General features: G+C 37.0%; 1 protein-coding gene across 4 annotated transcripts in view; it reads left to right on the top strand.

The window, feature by feature from the left end:
- Window positions 1-21,776, top strand: part of whrna (whirlin a) — a 193,800-nt gene extending 172,024 nt beyond the window's left edge. For 2 of the 4 annotated variants that reach the window (XM_002665922.8, XM_073935091.1), the window contains exons 9-13: window positions 5,734-5,808; window positions 8,573-9,101; window positions 14,624-14,787; window positions 15,369-15,491; window positions 21,041-21,776. In XM_002665922.8, coding sequence (XP_002665968.3) covers window positions 5,734-5,808; window positions 8,573-9,101; window positions 14,624-14,787; window positions 15,369-15,491; window positions 21,041-21,223 — 1,074 coding nt within the window. In that variant the 3' untranslated portion in view covers window positions 21,224-21,776. The remainder of the gene's footprint in view (window positions 1-5,733; window positions 5,809-8,572; window positions 9,102-14,623; window positions 14,788-15,368; window positions 15,492-21,040) is intronic. The other 2 variants (XM_073935094.1, XM_073935093.1) reach the window with 1 other exon arrangement.

Genomic DNA, 21,776 nt, shown 5'->3' with positions numbered 1-21,776 from the left:
CGGCGGCCCACACTGCAGCCCCGTGGAGCCCGCAGACCAAACACTCGCTCTGGGACTCTCATCCCACTAGCGCTCCTCATCAGACGTATGCAGAGCTGTCACTGCAGATAAGCCCCCCTAGACGGCAAAAAATAGAGAAAGTGTCCTGATTTATGCGTCAGTAGAGCACAGCGGGGGATTGTGGGAAGGTGGAGGACCTAAGCCAGCAGAGCAGTGCTCTCTGAGTCTGAAATTGAAATCTTTGTCTAGACAGATTTGCTTTTATGATGGATTGTTTGGTTTTATTTATTAATATTTAATTATTTTATTAATATATATTTGCTCTTACAATTTTTTAAACATTTTTTTATTAAAATAGCAAGCAATAGAGCTTTTTTCAAAATCATACATTTTTATAGTGCAGCAAATCAACATGCTACAATAATTTCTAAAGGATCACATGACACTGAAGACAGGAGTGATGGATAAAATAAGCATTGCTGGCAGCTAGCTCTCTGCAATTTTCACATGGTCGCCCACTGGAGCTAAACAGGGTTTCACTTAGTCAGTACCTGGGTGGGAGACCACATTGGAAAGCTAAGTTGCTGCCGAAAGTGGTGTTAGTGAGGCCAGCAGAGGGCGCTCAACCAGCAGTCTGGGTGGGTCCTAACGCCCCAGTATAGTGATGGGGATTCGACACTGCTCAGTGGGCACCGTCTTTCGGATGTGTCGTTAAACCGAGATCCTGACTCTCTGTGGTGGTTCAAATCCCAAGACGTTCTTCAAAAAAAGAGTAGAGGTATAACAACGGCATCCTAGCCAAAATTGCCAACTGCCTTCCTAATCATCCCCATGGCTCCTCTCCTTAAATCAGCTGGTGTGTGGTGTGCGGTCTGGCGCAATATGGCTGCCGTGGCATTATCTAGTTGGATGCTACACAATGGATGAGGATAAGCGATATATAAATGTAAGAAATTATTATTATTATTATGTGACACCATATTAGATACAGTATTAGGTATTAAAATATGCTGAGATAGAAACTCATTTTTAATTTGTAATAATATTTCACATTAATTTTCTATGTTTTTTCTTTACCATTTGATAATTAATTTGATTTGAATTACACTTGCCAAAAACAAATAATTTATGTGAGTTATTTCTGCATGAAGCAGACTGGAGAGGTTGTGGTGTTTGTTTTTAGTTTAAAAAATTCTACTGACTTTAAATAATATTTTTTATCATTTAAAAAGAACAGTCTGATGCATTTTTTTGTTCACTAATCACTCTAAGTGGGGTTTTGTTTGTTTGTTTGTTTGTTTGTTTGTTGTTTGTTTGTTTGTTTGTATTTTTAAACTTTATTTATCCCAAAGAGAAATTTATGTCACAGCAGAGCTCATCATACAATAAAACAAAAAATAAATTATATATAAAAGGTAATAATAATAATAATAAATCTATGAAAATAGCCATTTCATCAAAGTCAGTTGTTCATGTATCAGACTATGCTGTTTATGCTGTATCATGATGAAAATAGAATTATAGACTCTCTATAGAGCTTTTACAAAGTAGATTGTGCCAAAGCAGCCTAACATAGAAGTTGTAGTAAATTAAAACTGTCAGTCCAGTTTTCAGAGTTGAAGTTCAGTATAGTATAGTTCAGTTCAGTGTGGTTTAATTGTCACTGCTGAAAGTCTAAACACTAAAGAGCAAATCCATCGATGCGCAGCTCCACAAGTCTGAAACCAAGCAAGCCAGTGGCGAAAGTGGCGAGGAACAAACTTCACCAATTAACGAAAGTGAAGGAAAAAAATAATTGAGAGAAGCCAGGCTGAGTTGGGCTAGATCATTTCTCCTCTGGACATAAAACTTTTTTAATCACTTAGTATATTACTGTAAGTAAGGTATGATGCTTTTTCATGATACACTGCTTAAAACTTTTAAGTAATTCTGCTTCATTATTTTAATGTTCTTACAAACAAATCATTTCAAATATTTCATGAAATACAAAGGTGTCATATGTGAACTATGAAATCCAAATACACAGCAAAAAAGCTGCAAGGATGACAGCCAAAACGCATACAAAGGAAGATTAGCTGATCCAGCATCAAACAAATGAGTCCACAAGTGGCTTCTTTGTAAGCTGTGAGCAGGCAACTGAAGTGAATTGATGAGGCTTTTGTTTTGGTTGAGGCAAGCTTTAATGAGGTGGGCCACTAGTCTGAATGCAGTGAACCGTCAGCATCACAAAATCAGCCCTCTTATGTGTATATATTACAGAATACATTCCCATGGAGGAAAAACTACTTCTTATGCTTTCAATATATTGCACCATGGATGGATATAAGCATGAAATAGAGCAAAGACAAACATTGCTCTACATTATGTCTAGTGGCTATTACATGCAAACAGTACATGCATGTCATGTAGGTATATATTTTGGGCCTGTGAAAATACAATAAAAGTCCTGTGTAATTAAAATAAAGTGTTTAAAAATGTTAGGATCACCATGTTAATCTTAAGGATATGCGTAAGCTTGTATGTTTTAAAACAGTGACAAAATTTGTATTCAGAAGACAAAAACCTGATACAAACATTCGGTCCCACTTTATATTAAGTGGCCTTTACTGTGTACTTGCATCAAAAAATAAATACAATGTACTTACTCTGTTTATAATGTATTTGAGAACACTTGTGGTGCTTTTGAGTTGGGATAGAGGTAGGGTTATGGACAGGTTTGGTGGTATGGGTAGGTTTAAGGGTGGGTTAAGGTGTAAGGGATGGTCAACAGTGAATTTACAAATCTAATTACAAAAGTTAATTACAGATGTAGTTACATACATGTATTTAATCAAGCATAAGTACACAGTAAATACATGTATTTAAACAATAAGTACATTGTAACAAACTATTAATTCCTGTGTAAGTACATATTAGTTAAGGACACTTAATATAAAGTGGGACCAAACATTCTAATTGGATCTATTTTTTTTGACATCGCCTCATACTTCAGTTTCTCAGCAAATCTTCAGCGCTTTCAAATGCTCCCTGACATGTGCCGACCTTTCAAGGCTCTTCTCATTTGCTTTTAAATTTGATGCGCTTGATCTCCACCACTATCAGTGGCAGAGCTGTGGTAAAAACTAAACACTGTTGGCTGATTTTTATAAAGGGGAGGAGCTATTATATATTGTGCCTTGTCCTCATGTCCCACCTGAGATTAAGTCAAATTTTGAATAAAAAAAATACACATTTTAAAGCATTTCTGTGATTTTGTAAGAGGGTAATTACGAATGCATCAGTTGTTACTTTGGTAAGGTAATGTGATGTAAACAGTGTTATGGACAATGATCAGATATTTCTGTTTTTGACACTCCTTTTTTCTGATATGTTCTTCAAATAAATAAATAGATAAATAAGTTTGCTTTTACCTAGCCAGCTATGGAGAAACTGGCAGCCTGACAACAGAGTGGAGATTTCATGCTAATTTGCACCCTACCAATCCAGCATGGTTGTCTAACTGTGCCTAGAATTCTAGTCAGAGAACAGTTTGTAATCAAGCTGCGCCATTCCAGGCTCACGTGGAAACACCAGTGGTACCATAACCGACTGTTTTTAGAGCAGTTCAATACAATAGTGCAGGGGTTCTCAAACTTTTCAGCCCCCAAAATGACATTGCCAGTGACTCGCGAACCCCCAATATCCTCTGAGTTATACATACAAAAACCTTGCATGCAATGGTGCGCACACACCAATAGACCCAAGTCTATTCTTTGTTTAATTTTTTTAATGCATGTCAGTGCTGTAAATTCTGCAGAAAGTTTAACCTGTTGTTATAAAATCAAAATGCTGCATCTGATGCTATTGTATTGTTATCACTGCGTTAGTAGAAAAAAGTAGGTTGTTTGCTAAAAACAGGTTGCTATGTATTTGGCAACACAGGCTTATTGGGAAAATGTACCCTGGTGTACATATTTGAGATCCGACAAATATGTGGTCACGGGTACATATTGCTGCATTTTGTGTGTAAAACCAACGCTATGTGCCGGCACCGCTGATTGCTTACCTCTGAATGTTCGACTTTTCAAGTGTGACTGGATTCCTCAGTACCTGCTACATACGGCGCCAGACTTAGGAGATGGAGCAGAGCAGACCGGGGTTTGAGTCCAACAAATGATGGTTTCACAAACCCGGTTAAACGAAACCCAAAAAAAACACATGTGGTTGCGGTAGACGCAGCCACGAAAGCTTTTCTCGACAGTTAATTTTTAAAAACACGCTGACTGTTTCTAAATATGCATTCTTCAGCGAACTTGTGTCTTCGCAATCTCATGTAATGTCATCTTCAACTGCCAAAGTTCAGCTCCAAAACTTAAGACCACAAGAACGGAGGATGCATGAAAGTTCCTGGATGTGTTCTTAATATCGAGAACGCATTGATGAAGACTTGAGCGCCAAACTCACTCAAGAAGTCCCTGAAGTCATTGCGGCTGAATAAAGGAAGTGGGAAGCGCAGCATATTAGATTTAGTTGTTAATAGATTTATTATTAAAGTTCAAAGATATAACCCTGCAGGCACAGGACATCAACAAGGCATCATATTGATGTTGTATCCCAAGGTCACCGGGACTTTGGATTTTGTTTGGAAATAAATATCTGGTAGATGTCATAACCCAACGTCAGGGCAACGTCAATGTCCAACATCCAGCCTAAAATCAACTGAAAATCAACCAAATATCAACATCTAATTATGTTACATCTAGACGTTGTGTAAACGTTCCCACTATGGCATCTATCAGATGTTGGATTTTGGTCACTTTCCAACACAACCTAAAATCAACCTAAAATCAACCAAAAATCAACGTAACATTATTCCCAATGAATCTGGATTGATATTTGGTTATGACAAGTTGTCATAACAAAGGCATTTCAAACAATGACATAGTTAAAATGCATTTCAAATGACATTACTGGACTTAATGACATTTGTCATAAGCATGCATAATGTGTCGTGTCATGATTATAAAGGTTTCATGACAGGTATCTTTTGAACACCCCTTTAAGTAAAGTGTTACCTAATGCTTTGATCATATGGGGCATCGATGTTAACACTTCCCATTGACTTTGAATGGAACTGAATTGAGTTCGAATGAGTTCAATAGTCACGTTGGGTCTGTTGCTCACTGCAAAAGTTGAAAAACTTTAAACTTTTCAAGTGCCAATGCAGGTGTCAACCAATCAGATCGCTTTATGCAAATATACTCATGCAGATGCTAGCCAATCAAAGCTAAATGTGATCGACTAACGACACTATGATGGTCGCAGCAGCGCGAAGCTTAAGACATGCCCTCCATCAAGCATTGTTGCCAATGGATCATAAGTAAGCAACTAATTCAACGCACACAGTCCACATTAGCTTGGAATTGGCTAAATGTGAGTTTAAATAACATCATAACACACCTAAGGTCACTCAAAATGGGCTGGAAACGGTATATAAACGCATATTAACAGTTTAGCCATATTATACAGACACATCACATCAGCGCTTTTCCTGCTCTCTGTGTGGTTTTATGCTTGTTGGATGGAAAATGAGATTGAAATGTCGGACTGTAAATGCAACTGTGTTTCAATGCCCCTCTGTGAAATGGGTCCTCGACAAATTGCAATTTGAAGTGAGCATTTGTTTAGTGGATAAACACACAGCTGTGCGTCTCATTTGTTCATTGTATGTTGTTGTGGTTTTCTCTCTCCCAGAACGACGGTGTGGCGGAGAATAACGGGGAACAGGGGTCTCTGGAGCACAGCAATGCCCTGCCAGACATCTCTCTGGTAAGCCATCAGTTTCGAGGAGAGCAGGAATGAGAAAAGAGGGAGAACAGAGAGGAAAAGGGCAGTGTTGCCGAGCCGCCAAATGGAGGGCATTATGAGGCCTGGAATTGAACTCCTTGAAAATGACCAGCGGCAGACTATGACCAGTGCGATGATGGCTTTTGTGTGAAATTCAGATATTGAAACTCTCCACACAGGGCTGGGCACCATGACCAAATGTTAAGTGGAAGTAGACATTTTTGTGTGAAAATAATGGGATTTTTGTAGTTTAGCAAGCATATAAAAAGTGAATAAATTACAAAATAAGCAACAACAAATAATTTTAATTATACTGAGTATATATATATTTTATAAAATAGCTGTGATTACAGCATATGATATACACTCACCAGCCACTTTATTAGGTACAACTGCTCCTTAACGCAAATTTCTAATCAGCCAATCACATAACAGCAACTAAATGCATTTAGGCATGTAGACATGGTCAAGTCGACCTGCTGCCGTTCAAACCGAGCATCAGAATAAAGAAGAAAGGTAATTTAAGTGACTTTGAATGTGGCATGATTCTTGGTGCCAGACGGGCTGGTCTAAATATTTCAGAAACTGCTGATCTACTGGGGTTTTCATGCACAACCGTCTCTAGGGTTTACAGAAAATGGTCTAAAAAATATCTAGTGGTTCTGTGAGTGCAAATGCGTTATAGAAAGGCCACAGTTACTCAAATAACCACTCATTGCAACCGAGGTATGGAGAGGAGCATCTCTCAACTTGTCCAACCTTGAGGTGGATGTGCTACAGCAGCAGAAGACCACACCGGGTGCCATTCCTGTTAGCTAAAAACAGGAAACCGAGGCTACAATTCACATAGGCTCACTAAAATTTGACAATAGAAGATTGGAAAAATGTTGCCTGGTCTGATGAGTCTTCATTTCCTCTGCGACATTCGGATGTTGGGGTCAGAATTTTGCGTCAACAACGTAAAAACATAGATCCATCCTGCCTTGTATAAACGGTTCAGGTGGGTGGTGATGTAGTGGTGTGGGGGATATTTTCTTGTCAACCCCACAGCCTACCTGAGTATTGTTGCTGACCATGTCCAGCTCTTTACCCATCTTCTGATGGCCACTTCCAGCAGGATACCACGCCATGTCGTAAAGCGCAAATCATCTCAGACTGGTTTCTTGAACATGACAATGAGTTCACTGTACTTAAATGGCCTCCACAGTCACCAGAACTCAATCCAATAGAACACCTTTGGGATGTGGTGAAACGGAACATTCGCATCATGGATGTGTAGCCGACAAATCTGCAGTAACTGCGTGATGCCATCATGTCAATATGGACCAAAATCTCTGAGAAATATTTTCAATGCCTTGTTGAATCTATGCCACGAAGGATTAAGACAGTTAAGGCAAAAAGGGCTTTAACCCAGTACTAATAAAGTGGCCGCTGAGTATATATTGAATAATTGTTAGATCTTTATCTTGCAAATGGTATTTAAAAATTGATTATTTTTATTTTAATTTCAGTTAACAGTATAGCTGTAATATTTATTTAAAATTATGTCCAAAAGTCTAATGTTGTATCCGGGATATAAAAAGATCTCATTTATTTTAAATTTATTACTTCTTATACTAAAAACACATACAAAAGTACATGCACAATTAGTAAATATTGTAAATGTATGTTTAAATTTTGCTTTTCAATTTTTATTTAACATTTTTTACAATAATTTTACTTGCAATTATAGTGTTTTATGAGCTGTATAATTTTTGTGATTTTAGTTTTTATTTATTACTTGTTTTATATATAAAAAAAAATAATTAATTTGATTTCAGTCATTTTATTACCTCGACCTAAAGCTTTTGTTTTACTTACTGAGATTTATGTTGCCATTATAAATCAAAATTCTTAACTTCACATTTAGACTACACAGTGAAACATGCACACTTTAATAAACAGTTTTGACCACAATAATGCGGTAATCTGCAATGTTGGTTTGCAAGCTTAAGGCCAACTTATTATAAAACTAAATAACAATTCTTCACATGCATCAAAATGACCAGTCCTAATCTTAATTTATACATTATTTCATATTTCTTGCTGCTGCTATGTGTAGATAACCTACATTAATAATCAGTGAAGATAGCGCTAGTAAAGCAGGCCTGCACATTGATGGGAATGTACTATCTACAACAGCACAGTATAGCAAAAAATCGCTCCCGTTTGACACATTTTACACTGTCATGCTGCCCAGCTCTGTCTCAAACAGTAGTAAAGGCTTGACTGCTCAGACAGCTGATGGTTGTTTGAAGGAAACAGAGCAATAGATGCAATGATGCTGCTGTCACTCGTTGTAAGAGAGATGGCTGGGAGAGACTGGGCTTTTTCTGAGAGAGTTTCCTGTTGGAAATCTGATGAAACGCTATCAGCTCTATCAGGAGCTTCCACAGGTGCAAGTGAAAGCAAAGTTTTATATATACTAAAAAGGCACAAATTATTCACATTTCTGTTTCTTGACACTTCATTCATCTGATTTATGCTCACCATGAGTTTGTTCATACCCTATTTTTTGGCTTTGTTTTTTTTTTTTGGTCTGAATGAGCAGATCGCTCTTGTCCTCAAATCAATAGTGTTTGTCCTGTTTTATATGTTTGGGTGTGTATGTGAAAATACTGTGTTATAACTTACTGAATCTCTTACTGATCTCCTTTCATAACACAAAAACGAATGGCATCACTAACGTTCTCCTCTTTCATCCTAGGATGAGGTTCATTCCACCTCAGATTCTCCTCCTTCCTTTAAACCTCCTCCTCCCCCAGGGCTCCAGCGGCGTCCCAGTCGAAAAGCCACGCTTAGCAAACGTCCCTCTTCCAGCTCTTCCCAATCAGGCCTGTACTTCACCGCTCCTTCTCGTTCCCACACCAGAGAGTCCAAACACCCTAAAGCACCCAAAGCTTTCATGTCTCCTCCTGGCACCCTCAAAATAGACGTCCCGGCATCTCAGCTCTCAGTCGTGAGTCAGCATCCAATCGGACCTTTCCCAAGAGTTCAGTCTCCTAATAAAGCGAAGCCTGCTCAGTCCTCATCTCCAATTCCTCCACCTGCACCGAATGTACCCGCTCCGCCCGGTCCGCCTCCTCCTCCGCCTCCACCTTTGCCTCCACCCTCTTGCCCGGATAAACCCACCCCTTCCTCCCCAGCGTCCAATCAGCATTTTGTGATGGTGGAGGTGCACAGGCCCAACGCAGAGCCCGATGTGAACGAGGTCCGGCCGCTGCCACAGGTTCGAGGTGAGAATTGGCCAGATCTGATGCATTGTGCGGCAGCTGCTGGATGTTTAATAAATCATTAACCAGCTGTCGGTTTTTATCCCATCTAGTTATTTTCAGCCATTCAATGCTGAAAAAAATCGTTATCTGCAAAAAAAGTGGGAATGTTCATTTTTAAATGAATCACTCAGACAGATATGGAAATTTAATCATTTATTGACTTTCTTTTTGGGTTCCAAGGATAACATAACCACTTCTAGGATTTGATCCTGAGTTATAATCAGTAGTGTAAAGTAACAAATTATAAAAACTCAAATTACTGTAATTGAGTAGTTTTTCTCAGAAATCGTAATTTACTAAGTAGTTTTAAAAAATGTTTACTTTTACTTTCTCTTGAGTACATTTTTAAAGCTGTATTGGTGCATTTAGTCTTTTACCAGATGTGTTTGTCCAAAGCAACTTGCAATAATTTGAACAAAATAAGGTTAAACTAATAAAACAGTTGTAGTCCACAAAACTAAATAATACCTGAATTGATAAAAATGACAGGATTTACACGGACTAAAATTTAGCATTAGTGCATAAAGAGTACAATGGTTTACCAAAATCTAACAAAAAGTGTTGAGGGGTAGCTTAAATAATGTTAGCGCTCTTTGGGTAAGGGTTTCATCCAAATAAACAGCAAAAATTAGTCCAAGGCAGTCAAAAAAATATAACTTATATTTTTGAACTATATATAAAATTGGTTTCTATCATATTTTGTATTGTAAGGGTGAAACCAATTACTTATTAAAAATATAAAAAATATATTTTAAATATAAAAAATTATTTAAATATTACATATTATTTATTTTACAATAAAATTTAATATTATTATAGTAATTTGATATATTTTTTGTAATAGTAATATTATAAAATAAAGCATTGTTAGTACATCTGCTCAAACGTTTGACCATGCCCAATCATGGAGCAGTCTAGCAGTCAAATTTATATACATTTTTTAAATATATATTTTAGTTGAAAAATTATTTTAGGAAAACTAATCTTTTAAAATGTAGAGGGTTCATTAGGATAAAATGTAGAAAAGAAGATTGAGTGAAATAAAATCCAGGAAAATAAGATAAAGAAAAATAAAAAGAAAAGAAAAACCAAGGAACAAGAAAAGAAAAACTAAATCTGCCCCTCTGTGTATTATTATATAATATGGATCTTTAAGGTACTTATATGGACAGCTTGTGCAACTTTATTTCTGAAAGTGTAAGCAGCAAAAAAAAAAAAAAAAAATATATATATATATATATATATATATATATATATATATATATATATATATATATATATATATATATATATATATATATATATATATATATATATATATAGTTTAACTCTACTCATCTGGCTAAAACACCAATTTGTCTTTAAAAAATATACTAAAGTGCTTTAGACTTTACTTACTATTTTTGTTTGTATAAAAAAGGAACTAAAATTTGTCTAATTGTCTTTACACAGTCCAACTGTAACTCATACAAAGCTGGAATATGCTACACAACACTATGTAAAATATACCACGCACAATATGTCAGGTAAAATTGGCTCAAAACAAACTCAACAACTCTTGAGCTTCGCTGCTAGGAAGCATATGACAAATTAAAACATTAAAAGTACTAAAATCAGCCCAACATATCAAACCTCAGACTAGATTATATCATAGCCTGAAGCTAAAAAAAAGAAGTCTGGGTCCATCATGCATAATTTGCAGTGAAATCTGTCAACTTCCACTGACCACAATCTCCAGACAGGTAACGAATTTCAGCAACTAGAGCTGACTTCTCCAGACTGCAAATCTGGCCAAAAGTGTAGGGTATTCCAGCTTTAAAGGGGCCATTCTAACACTTTCAATTCTTTAGTGCATAATGTTGCTGCTTTGAGCATGAAAAACATCTGCAAAGATAGAAAGCACAAAGTCTACTCTAAAGGGAGTAGACTCAATATATCCATAGCAGTAAACGCTGTTTCAGAACTTGTGCAAATGTGTTATCCTCAGAGAATACACGTCAAAATAATTCACATTTAAATAATTCCCAACCAGAGGGGATTGGCTGAGTTGTTAGTATTGTGTTAAGTCTTTGTCTAAAATAACTCATTTTATATATCTAATATACTGATGTATATCTGAGTTCTGGCAGAACTGTTTGCATTTACAAGTATAACCACCATTCTCTGAACTTGTTTGTTGTCATCAAGTTTAATACTCAAATAATAGTTTTCTGAAAACAGAGAATTTCTGTGTGCACACTTCATATCTTTATGTTCAGAAATCTATAAATCGAAAGTTTAAACTGACAGAATATGTTTTGTTTGGTGTTGAGCATAGGTCTTAAACTCAATTCTTGAAGGGCTGTAGCTCTGCACAGTTTTGATGAGTCTTGAACACCTTAATTAGTTGGATCTGGTGTGTTTAATAAGGGTTGGATCAAAACTATGTAGAGATGCAGCCCTCCAGGAATTGGGTTTAAGACCTATAGTGTTGATTAAAGCTGCGATCACACTAGACTTTTCCACCCATAGACTTCCATTTATACGCACACGAATGCGTCAGACCGGAAATGCAAGCTCGTGTGTCAAGTTTCGCAGTTCGCTGCGTTACAAAGTTCAAGCTTAAAGAACTCTAACTTGTAAAATCGCATCAGTTGACTATGTGAGACCAATCGAGGATCAAAACATGACCTCTCTGGACAGAAATTTAAAATATAGACCAATCACTCGCTTTTTTTAATGTCTAATCATCTTGTTTAATCCCGCCCCTTTTCGCAGCGCCATACTACAAAATTTTGCAAGCTCAAACTTTAGTGTGACCGCAGCTTAACTGAGGCACAAGCTGTAAAAGCCCGCCCTCTTCTGGAAGGGGTAAGGGAAATAGCAGCTCATTTGCATTTGAAAAACCCATACACAAAAAACAAATAGGGCATTCACAGCACAATATAATAATATTTAGAGATATTTTAAGCTTAAACTTTGCAGATGCATCTGAGATCTTTAAAGGTTTTGTATAGTTCACCTAAAAAAAATTAAAATGTTTTTTTTTCTTCTTCTTCTGTTGAACATGATTGTTGGAAATCAGAAGTCATTATAGGGGGAAAAAACATTTTATGAAAGGGAATGCCTGTTTCTTTCCAACATAAAAAGCACCCTTTTTTATGTTCAAAAGAAAAATGAAAATCAAATTTTGGGTGAACTATCCCTTTAAGCCTTTTTTTTTTTTGTAATTCAGGGTGTCCACTGGCCCTTAAAAAGTCTTACAATGTCTTACATTTAAAAAAAACTAAATTTTTATGTTTTTAATCTTAAATTTACTGAAATAAGATTTTAAATATCTTTCCACAGATCTTAATTTTCCTTTGTCCATGTAAATCTACCCAATCGTTTAATTCATTCATTTTTTTGTGACTTTGTCCCTTTATTAATCTGGCGTCGCCACAGCAGAATGAACCGCCAACTATTCCAACACGTTTTTACACAGCGGATGCCCTTCCAGCCGCAACCCATCTCTGGGAAACATCCACAAACACTCATTCACACACACTTATACACTACGGACAGTTTAGCCTACCCAATTCACCTGTACGCAGGGAGAAAATGCAAACTCCACACAGAAATGCCAACTGAGGCGAGGATCGAACCAGCGACCCAGCGGCCTTCTTGCTGTGAGGCAATAGCACTACCTACTGCACCACTGCTACCCAATTTACAACCAACAATTCATCTAAAACAGGGCTGCCCAAACGTTTTTGTATAAAGGGCCAAAAACCAAATATCATTATGAGCCGTGCGCCGAAAGTGAATATACCAAACATTGCATTCAATTTGTCATATGTCATTTCTCAACCTATTTCGGAATATTAAACAAAAATTTTAAAAAATAAAATACGCTAAATCCTAATAGTTAATCCTTTATTACTTTTGAAATTATAACTTATTGTAATAAAAGTATAGCAGTGAACAGTGTAATGCTGAATAATGCTGAATCTGCTTTTGCCTTTGACTTGCTCAACCACAGTTTCATTGTCCTCTATTCATCAGGTGACAGTATGCACATTTAAACTAAACAAACCAAATTTAATTGAAACATTTAATCTCAGTTACTTTTTAACAATAAAACAAACAAAATGTTACATTAGATTTGAAATGACAATCTCTAAACCATCCCCATTATTCTTCCTCTCTTCTCAGATGGGATGGCGAGCCAAATAAAAATTTACCATGGGTGGGTCTCGTGTGGATAAGATGATTGGTTATGCAAACTTTAACTACCTTTTTTAAAACATTAATGTGTTTTAAGCTGTTTATTGTTTGTTCTTCTGAGGTAATCTGAGAACATGTTCTGTGCTGCGAATACATTGCAAAAGAATTTCCAGCTTATTCAAATGTGTCATTAATAGTGAGAACAGTTTAATAAAGGCTTCTCTGAAACTGAATATGTCACTTCAATTTTATTTAGGCTGGATTAATATTTTATTTAACAAACCAACACAATCTCTTGGAAATTTGTGTTTTGGCGCATATATAGTAGCGGATTTTTTTTTTAAGCGCATCACATAGATGTTATTCGTTATTCTTGCTTGTAGATAACTAACCAACAAAAAATACATTAAAATTAAGATAAAAATTATAGCAAACGAAATTAATTTCAAGAAGATATTTTTGTCCAAGAAAAATATACCAATTATATTTTTGTTTGTGCCTCTCCACTACTCAACTATACAAGTGGATGATTTGTTTCGCTCTGAGGAAAATAAGGGTTTATGCTTCACTGTGATTGTATCACAAATCTCAGCTATATATGTGCATTTTTTTTTTTTTAATATGTCATTAATTTAAAGATAATGTCTTGAGCATATGATTATCCTCTGTGCTGATGTGCTTTCATTTTCTCCGTCTCACTCGCGGCAAACTCAGGCAAGGGTGTGGTTAATAAGAAACCCATGGCAGGAAAAAATATATTTAGAAAATATCTCAATATTTTAAAAGTTGTTATTCGTTGTCTGCAAGTATCAGTGTTTATTGAGATTAAAATAAGTTTTTTTAAAATGTAGAAATATCGTTATATAAACACTTGTAACTGCTTTGGGAAATTATGCTCTTCGTAGATATCACAGGATGACTGATCATGAAGGAACGTGTACTCTGGCACATTTGTTACCCACAACAAGTGAAGATTTTATCAAGAAAAAAAAATCGCATAATCTGACCGTGACTTTCGTAACGGACAATAAAAATCGTGTGATCTGACCGGGGCTTAAGTCTTAAACTTTACTTGGTGAAACCTGCAGAAACTCTGCTGTGTGTCTGGGTAATGCAATTATAACTGTAGATAAAAGACAAAAGAGATGCTCAAAGTATATTTCATCCTTTAAATATCCCATTATCAGTCATGTTTACTTCAACAAACAGATAGAGACTGTAGCGCGTTTACACAAATACTTTCAGTAGATCCATTCTAATGGCATGTAAACATACTTATCATCATTATCTTCTCATAGGAGGAACGTTATCACAGCTCTCAGACAGTGGCCAGACACTCAGCGAGGACAGTGGTGTGGACATACCTGAATCAGGACGTCTCAGTAAGGATACTAGCCCACGTCCCGCTCGCACCAGAGCCCCTCGGGATGGGCATGGAGGAGGAGAAACGTCTGCCAAACCGGTGAGACCGAAAAAGAGAGAGAGAGATGGATGTGTGTGAGTTAATGACAGAGAGGTGGTATTAAAAGTGTGAATGAGAGTGAAAGAGAAGAGAGCGCTCGCATAAATCTGTTTCCTGTGACTGAGAGTGCTTGACTTTTAACAATTAATTTTCACTTTGTTTCTTTTTGTTATATACATTTCATTTCCTTCTTTTTTTTTCCTTCGCTGTTTTATCTTTGTTGACTCATCCACTTCATCTCATCTCATATCAGTGATCCAACAGCTCTCTGAAAAACCAATCTCAGTGTGCTGAATCAAGACCTGTCCTTCTTCCTTTTGGCCGTCCTTTAGCTATACGCCCAGCTTTCCTATGTTGGGGAGCGAATAGTGCTATCTGAGGGCACAGTGGTTGGGCAGAAGTCACTTCCTTTGGCCCTATTTTTGCCAAAGTAATATCTGTCATCAAAGCCCAAATGTGTCTTTGCTTTCTATCTCTGTTCTCTTTCATTCTCTCTTTTGATTTGCTGCTTTCCTGTCTCTCTTCTATCTCCCTTCATCTTCCCTATTCTGTCTCTAATCGGTCTGTGAATCTACCCACAGCCAGGTCTGTTGGAGCCGATGTCCACTTTAGTGAGAGTGGCCAAAAGCGCCAGTACACTGGGCATCGCGATAGAAGGCGGGGCAAACACACGTCAGCCCCTCCCACGCATCGTTACTATTCAGGTGAGTGTGAATGTTTTGAAATGTCTTTAGTTTTAGAATATACTGTGATACTGATTTTCGTAGATAGATGTCACTGCTTATTTATTAATACTATAAGAGTTTTTAAGTATGCTGATGTACTTCCAATTGACACGGAATACTGAGTAGGGGCGTGGCTATAAGGGAGGTGTGGTTAAGAATGTTGTGGCTAAAGCTGTCAAAATGACGTCAACAGAGAAAGACCACAACTCCAAGCGCAGAAGAAAATAATCAGACTTTAAATGCCAAATTTAAATTACCAAAACAACCTTTTTTATTAGTGGTTTAACTTGCATGGATGAAGTGTTCACTTAAAGGTGCTGTATGTAAGTTTTTGAATCTTCTAAGTTATAAAAATACCATAAAATGTTTGCAGATAGAAACATTCTAAGTGAACATTTTTGTTTGTCTGAAAAACAATGCTTAAGTCAGATATTTTGCCTGGAAAACATGAGTTACGTGCTGGAATGGCTGTCTTTGTTTTGGTTTTTTTAACCCACCTATTGCCACTTTAGCCAATTATATTTCAGCACCCCGAGTTGTCTTGTTGGAAAACCACGTATTTCATTGATTCAGTCAGGAAGGCTCTCAAAGCATGTGTCTGTGACCGAAATGCGACCTCTGGTGGAATGTAACAGACTCTGAAATCTGCGATGCAGATTATGTGTAATTAGCACATAATATAAAGATTTAGAACATAAACATTAGATGAGCAGGTTACATTGTAACCCTGTGTCCTAACAACACTCTACGTCATGGGTTTTCAAACTGTGGGTCGCGACCCACTAGTGGGTCGCACAGTGAACAAAGGTGGGTCGCGCAACGTCACATAGCTGCAGCTATATTTACATTGTGGTGAATCAAAACCAGTACGATAGACAGCAATAACTCAAAAACCTCTTACAATAAAAAGATCTAAAGTGAATTTCCTACAAAAAGACAAAGCTGGTTATGTTTCACAGCTGTCTTTTTCTTTTTTTTTTTGCTCGACATTACGACCACTTCTCCGTTTGAGCCCTCGCAATCTGCGTTTAGCCGGGAGAGTTTGCGCTGAGCGGAGCTCTCATTAAGGGACCGTGCTTATTTTTTTAATTAATTAATTTATTTATTTTTTGCTCCGTAAAACTGAAGAGATGTTTTCTAGGACTTTTGAAAATCAGAAGTGATTTGATTGTAACCTGGAAGAAGGCAAATTGAGAGCAACTGGAGTCATATTTAGGGATCTTTTGACCAGGGTTCGTAAGCAACCACCTGCCACAGAGCAATTGCATAGCAACATTATAATTGCACTTAGCAACAGCAAACTCAACAGCAAATGTCTTTTTATATGGACAGGCTACACATTTTCTCCTGTTGTAGTTCATCAGACAATACCGAATCGAAGTATGAATCACAGTAGTACCCTGTGGTTTTCATATTGGGCGACTGCCAGGTTTAACAGGTGATTATACAATTTCAAACCCCTTTGTCAGGTCTGAAACGGCAGCCTGAGACAATGACAGACATAAAATGAGTCCCAATCATGAGCTCCCTGCCGTCAGCCACATAAAGGTCTATAAGTGCACCGACAGCCTTGGTGAATTAAATGAGTGCTGAAGAACAACAGTACACGATGTAGACCTCCAGTTGTGGGCAGCTGTTGATGTTATACTGAACAGGCTGTGACACTTTCTATGAGCTTTGTATTTATAATGCATTATTTGGGTATTTTAATGCATTGTAAAGCATGATAATTGCCAAATCACCAAAATATAATAACATCTGAAAAACATTTATAACAGCAGTTTCTGTACATTCATTCAATAAATTTCCTTCAGCTCAGTTTATTACTTATCAGGGTTTGCCACTGCGGAATGAACCGCCAACTATTCCACTAAATGTTTTATGCAGAAGATACTCTTCTAGCTGCAACCCAGTACTTGCAAACACTTATAAACTCTCATATTCACACACCTATTCACACACATTCAGACTCCACATCTAAGTTCCTGAAAGTAAAGTAGGTCGAGGTGCTTTAGGATTGGCCAGCCCAGTCACCAGACATAAACATTATTGAGGAGGTCTGGGGTAAGATGAAGGAGGCTTTGGAGATGGATCCAAAGAATATTGATGAACTCTTGCAATCCTGCAGTCCTGCAAGAACCCTTTCTTTGCTGTTCCAGATGACTTTATTAATAAGTTATTTGAGTCATTGCAGAGATGTATGAATGCAGTTGTCCAATCCCATGGAAGTCATAAACAATATTAATTCTATTCCCACTGCACCATGATCTTATGTTCCATACTGAACATTATTTCTAGTGACAAGACTTTTGTCTAAGCAAAGTCAAACCTTACTGTACTAATTAAATAATTAAATCAAGGCATGATCATATTTATTTTGGTAAAATAAGCGTAATCTAGAGGTCTTTGCCTTTCATATAAGCCACTTCTGATACCAAATGATCAACTAGAAGTCAAGTTATTATTTGTTGTTGATAAAACTTGAATAGGCGAAAAGACTTTTGTCAAGTAGTGTTTAGTCTTTGGACTGTAGGGGAAACTAAAGCACCCAGAGGAAACCCATGCAAACTCCACACAGAAATGCCAACTGGCCCATGCAGCCGGGACTCGAACCATCAACTTTCTTGCTGTGAGGCCACCTACATCAGTTACATTACATTATAATAATTACAAATATACAAAAAGTGTAAAAGCATAATACGACCCCTTTAACAATACATTTTAAATACAGGTTTCATAGAAAGTGTTACCAAACAGGCAATAGAAATGTCCGTACAATTGATGCTATATGAAAGGCTCTCTGTGTTTCTGTGTCTGCCCGCTCTAGAGAAGAAATGGTGTGCTTTCTAAGCTTCGACTGTAAAAGACAAAACTAAAATAACAGTGTTGCTGATTAGCATTGATTTACCAGCAAATCAGCAGCTTCTGAATAAAAGACTAAAAGAGCCAAAGCAGGAGAACAGGAGAGACCGAGCCCAAACAGAGATGCTGAGAGTAAGCTGGAAAGAAAGAAAGCAAATGAAAGTGATTGTGAGACAGAGAAAGTGCGACCAGAGAAATGGACAGGCATGAGTGGCTTTTAATTCCCTGGCTGCGGTCGGTTCATCAGCGTCATAATGAAAATCCAACAACAAAAGCGGCCATGGATTAGATAATGTGGAGTGCTTTTGTTTTCGATCATTTTCAGCCGCTGAATGAAAGAAGACGGGGTTCTGCGGAGATCTAAGTGGGTGACTCTTGCATTTTAGCCTCCATTAGTAAATGCATCCTATTGCATAAGTGCTGTCAGGCTCTCCAGCAAGCTGACTCATGATCTGTAGTTTCAAGATTAAAGGGGTTTAATTGGGATTCTGGATTCTGAGAAGTCATAAATTGTAAATTCTGGGGGTGACATCTGCTGTTACTGATAGACTACTAATATCTGCGAAAGCCACATTTTTTCCATTTTAGTTTTAGTTATTTTAGTATATTGGGTTAAACCAAGTGAAAATGATTTCCATTTGGTTACTTCTAACAACCCTACCTCAGTTTAAGCTTATTTTACTGAATATCAGTCAGCTTAGTTGCCAATTTAAGATTATTAAGGTTGTGTTTTTTTCACAGAATATATTCAGCTTTGTTTCAGTTAATTCAAAATAATTAAATAACAAAAACTGCATAAATCCCTGGGTGTCAAACTTTCTGGAGGTTCCTTTAGGTTCTGTAGGCTTCAAACAAGCTTAAAGGACTCAGGACTCAAGGATTCTTCCTGACCAGACTGAAGTGGAGAGAGCAGTCTAACTCTACAGTATGAAAAATATGCTTAGTATCCATTTCAGCTTTTACATAACGTTATCTTGCTAAATTAACAAGTCAATTTCAGAGCTGAACAATATCCCAAAACTCTAATGTGATTAAAACTGGGTTTTCAGCAAACTATCAATCAGATCTCCACTTGGGACCACTCAGTGATGAATTGATACCTTTTCATTTTCAACTTAGTTGATTACATCCTTCTCTGATTTCCCTGTTGAATTTAAACGAATGGCACGTGTTCAATGTAAATTTGGATTTTACCTATTGGGAATATGACTCTGTTCAGAGGCAGATTAAAAAATCCTCTAAAACCATGCACGTGTATGTAACTGTATTTATCGTCCATTCCAGGCTGATTTTCAGATCGTTTTTACTTAAACATACATTTACTATTGATTTATAACAAACATATGTTCTAAATACTTAGCAATGTGTAAATGTTAACTACCTTTAGCACCAAAACCACTCTGATGTATTCTACTTCTGTGTGAAAGTACTGTAGCCAGTCTGATTTAAACATGAAAACAATTTGTCAGTTTTTATTCTAGGAAGAATTTTCAACTTAATACTGAGTGTAATACTAATGTATTTTTTTACACTACTTATTTTAAATGCAAAGGTGACATTATTTGAGATGTCTTTGTCATGACAACATGACATAAAAAAATATTATGGCCTGTCATTCTTTGTCATGATAAATTGTTAATAAGTCATAAATCTGTCATAAACATGATTGCTAAGAGGCCATTATAAATGTGTCATGAATAACTGTCACAATCACCAACGATCCAGCAGTTGCAGATCACTGGAGAACTACAAATCTGTCATGGAACTGGACTTCAAATCCCATTATACACTTCACACACACACACCAGTTCCTGTTCCAGTACACACAAAGCTGGTAACTCATCATGGACTGATTATCTGGCCTATATATTTACCTCTCAATGCACTCGTTGCTGAGTTGTGTTTGTTTGTTCTAACATTCCTAAAAATTCTCTTGTCTAGTCTTGCCGTGCTTTTAACCTTTGCCTTGTTTTCTCATGTATGTTGTTTTGCTGGCTGTTTTAACCATTTTGTCTGTGACCACAACTACGATTTTAGATTCTCTTGTGTATCTGTTTGTTCCTGTTTGACCATTGCCTGCCTGATTAAGCTATCAAAGAAACTGCGTTTGGATCCTCAACTACGTTGTCACCCAGCGTCCTACTGTTGCAATAACAGCATTATTAATATTTTTCTTAACCTCAATTACAGTATAACAAAATGAATTTGTCAACAAAATACCATTAAATGTCATATTGATGACGCTGTTATAAAATTATTTGACAGATTAATTACACATTTTATGAGAATTTTTAAAGACAAATGCATTTTGTTCCACTGTAAAAGTGACATTCAAGCCACACTTATAATGCTTCAAGACGATTATGTTTATGACAGATTTATGACAAGTCAGGTTGTCTTGCTAATGCCCAGTTGTCATAACAAAGACAGGTTATGATTGATTCAGTGATGTCAAGTTGTCATCATTTCAAACATTCTCATCTTTGCATTTATAATGAAAAAGTAAATGACACTTTATGGCAGTTGTCATAAGCATGCGTAAAAATCTCCTTCATTCATCATGATTGTAAAGATGTGACAAGAGTCTTATAAACACCTCCTTCGGGTGTTTTGTTACGATTTCTTCTTTATTACTTTAATATTTTCTCTAAATCTGTTTTCCACAGAGAGGCGGTTCAGCTCACAACTGTGGACAGCTAAAGGTGGGTCAGGTAATCCTAGAGGTGAATGGAGTGTCCCTCAGAGGAAAGGAGCATCGGGAAGCGGCACGTCTCATCGCCGAGGCCTTTAAAACCAAAGAGAAGGACTACATTGACTTCTTGATCACAGAGTTCAATGTGGCTCTGTAGGACCCCGTGATTAAAGAGCATTGGGATGGATCCGCAACACGTCTTGCCATGATTAACCTCCCAGAATCTTGATCCATGGCGCACTTCGTCTCATCCTCCTCTGTGATGTTTTGAAACCAGTCGCTGTTTGAAAGGCCATCCCGTGTGGATCAACCCCATCTTGACCTTTTAGATGGCAAATGCCAGGATAGAGCAGTTGAGTCTGTTCTGGAAGATTGGGCCATCTTTTCAGTTGGCTTATTCTATGTGAGATCCTATAATGAAATTTGGTCACCTGACCCCAAGAGACTCTTTATCAAGCTCGGATCTGTGTATTGTTTTTGATGCACAATACTGTTATCCTGGTGTGAGAGTTTGCGTGAACGTCATGGAAATCATCATTGTTTTTCTTTTTTAATTCATAGCTATTTTATAAGAAATTGATCAAATGTGTTTAAATATATATATATTAAAACGTTTAAGAGGTGGATACAACCACTGATTCCAGTAAACAGTGACAAACTGACCCATAGAGACCTGAACTAAAGTGCTTCAGTAAGCAGAACTGCTACAA

Source organism: Danio rerio, chromosome 21 (assembly GCF_049306965.1).
Source record: "Danio rerio strain Tuebingen ecotype United States chromosome 21, GRCz12tu, whole genome shotgun sequence".
NCBI classification, from domain to species: Eukaryota; Metazoa; Chordata; class Actinopteri; order Cypriniformes; family Danionidae; genus Danio; species Danio rerio.
Note: the sequence above shows the minus strand (reverse complement) of the source record. Positions and strands in the feature narration are given on the sequence as shown.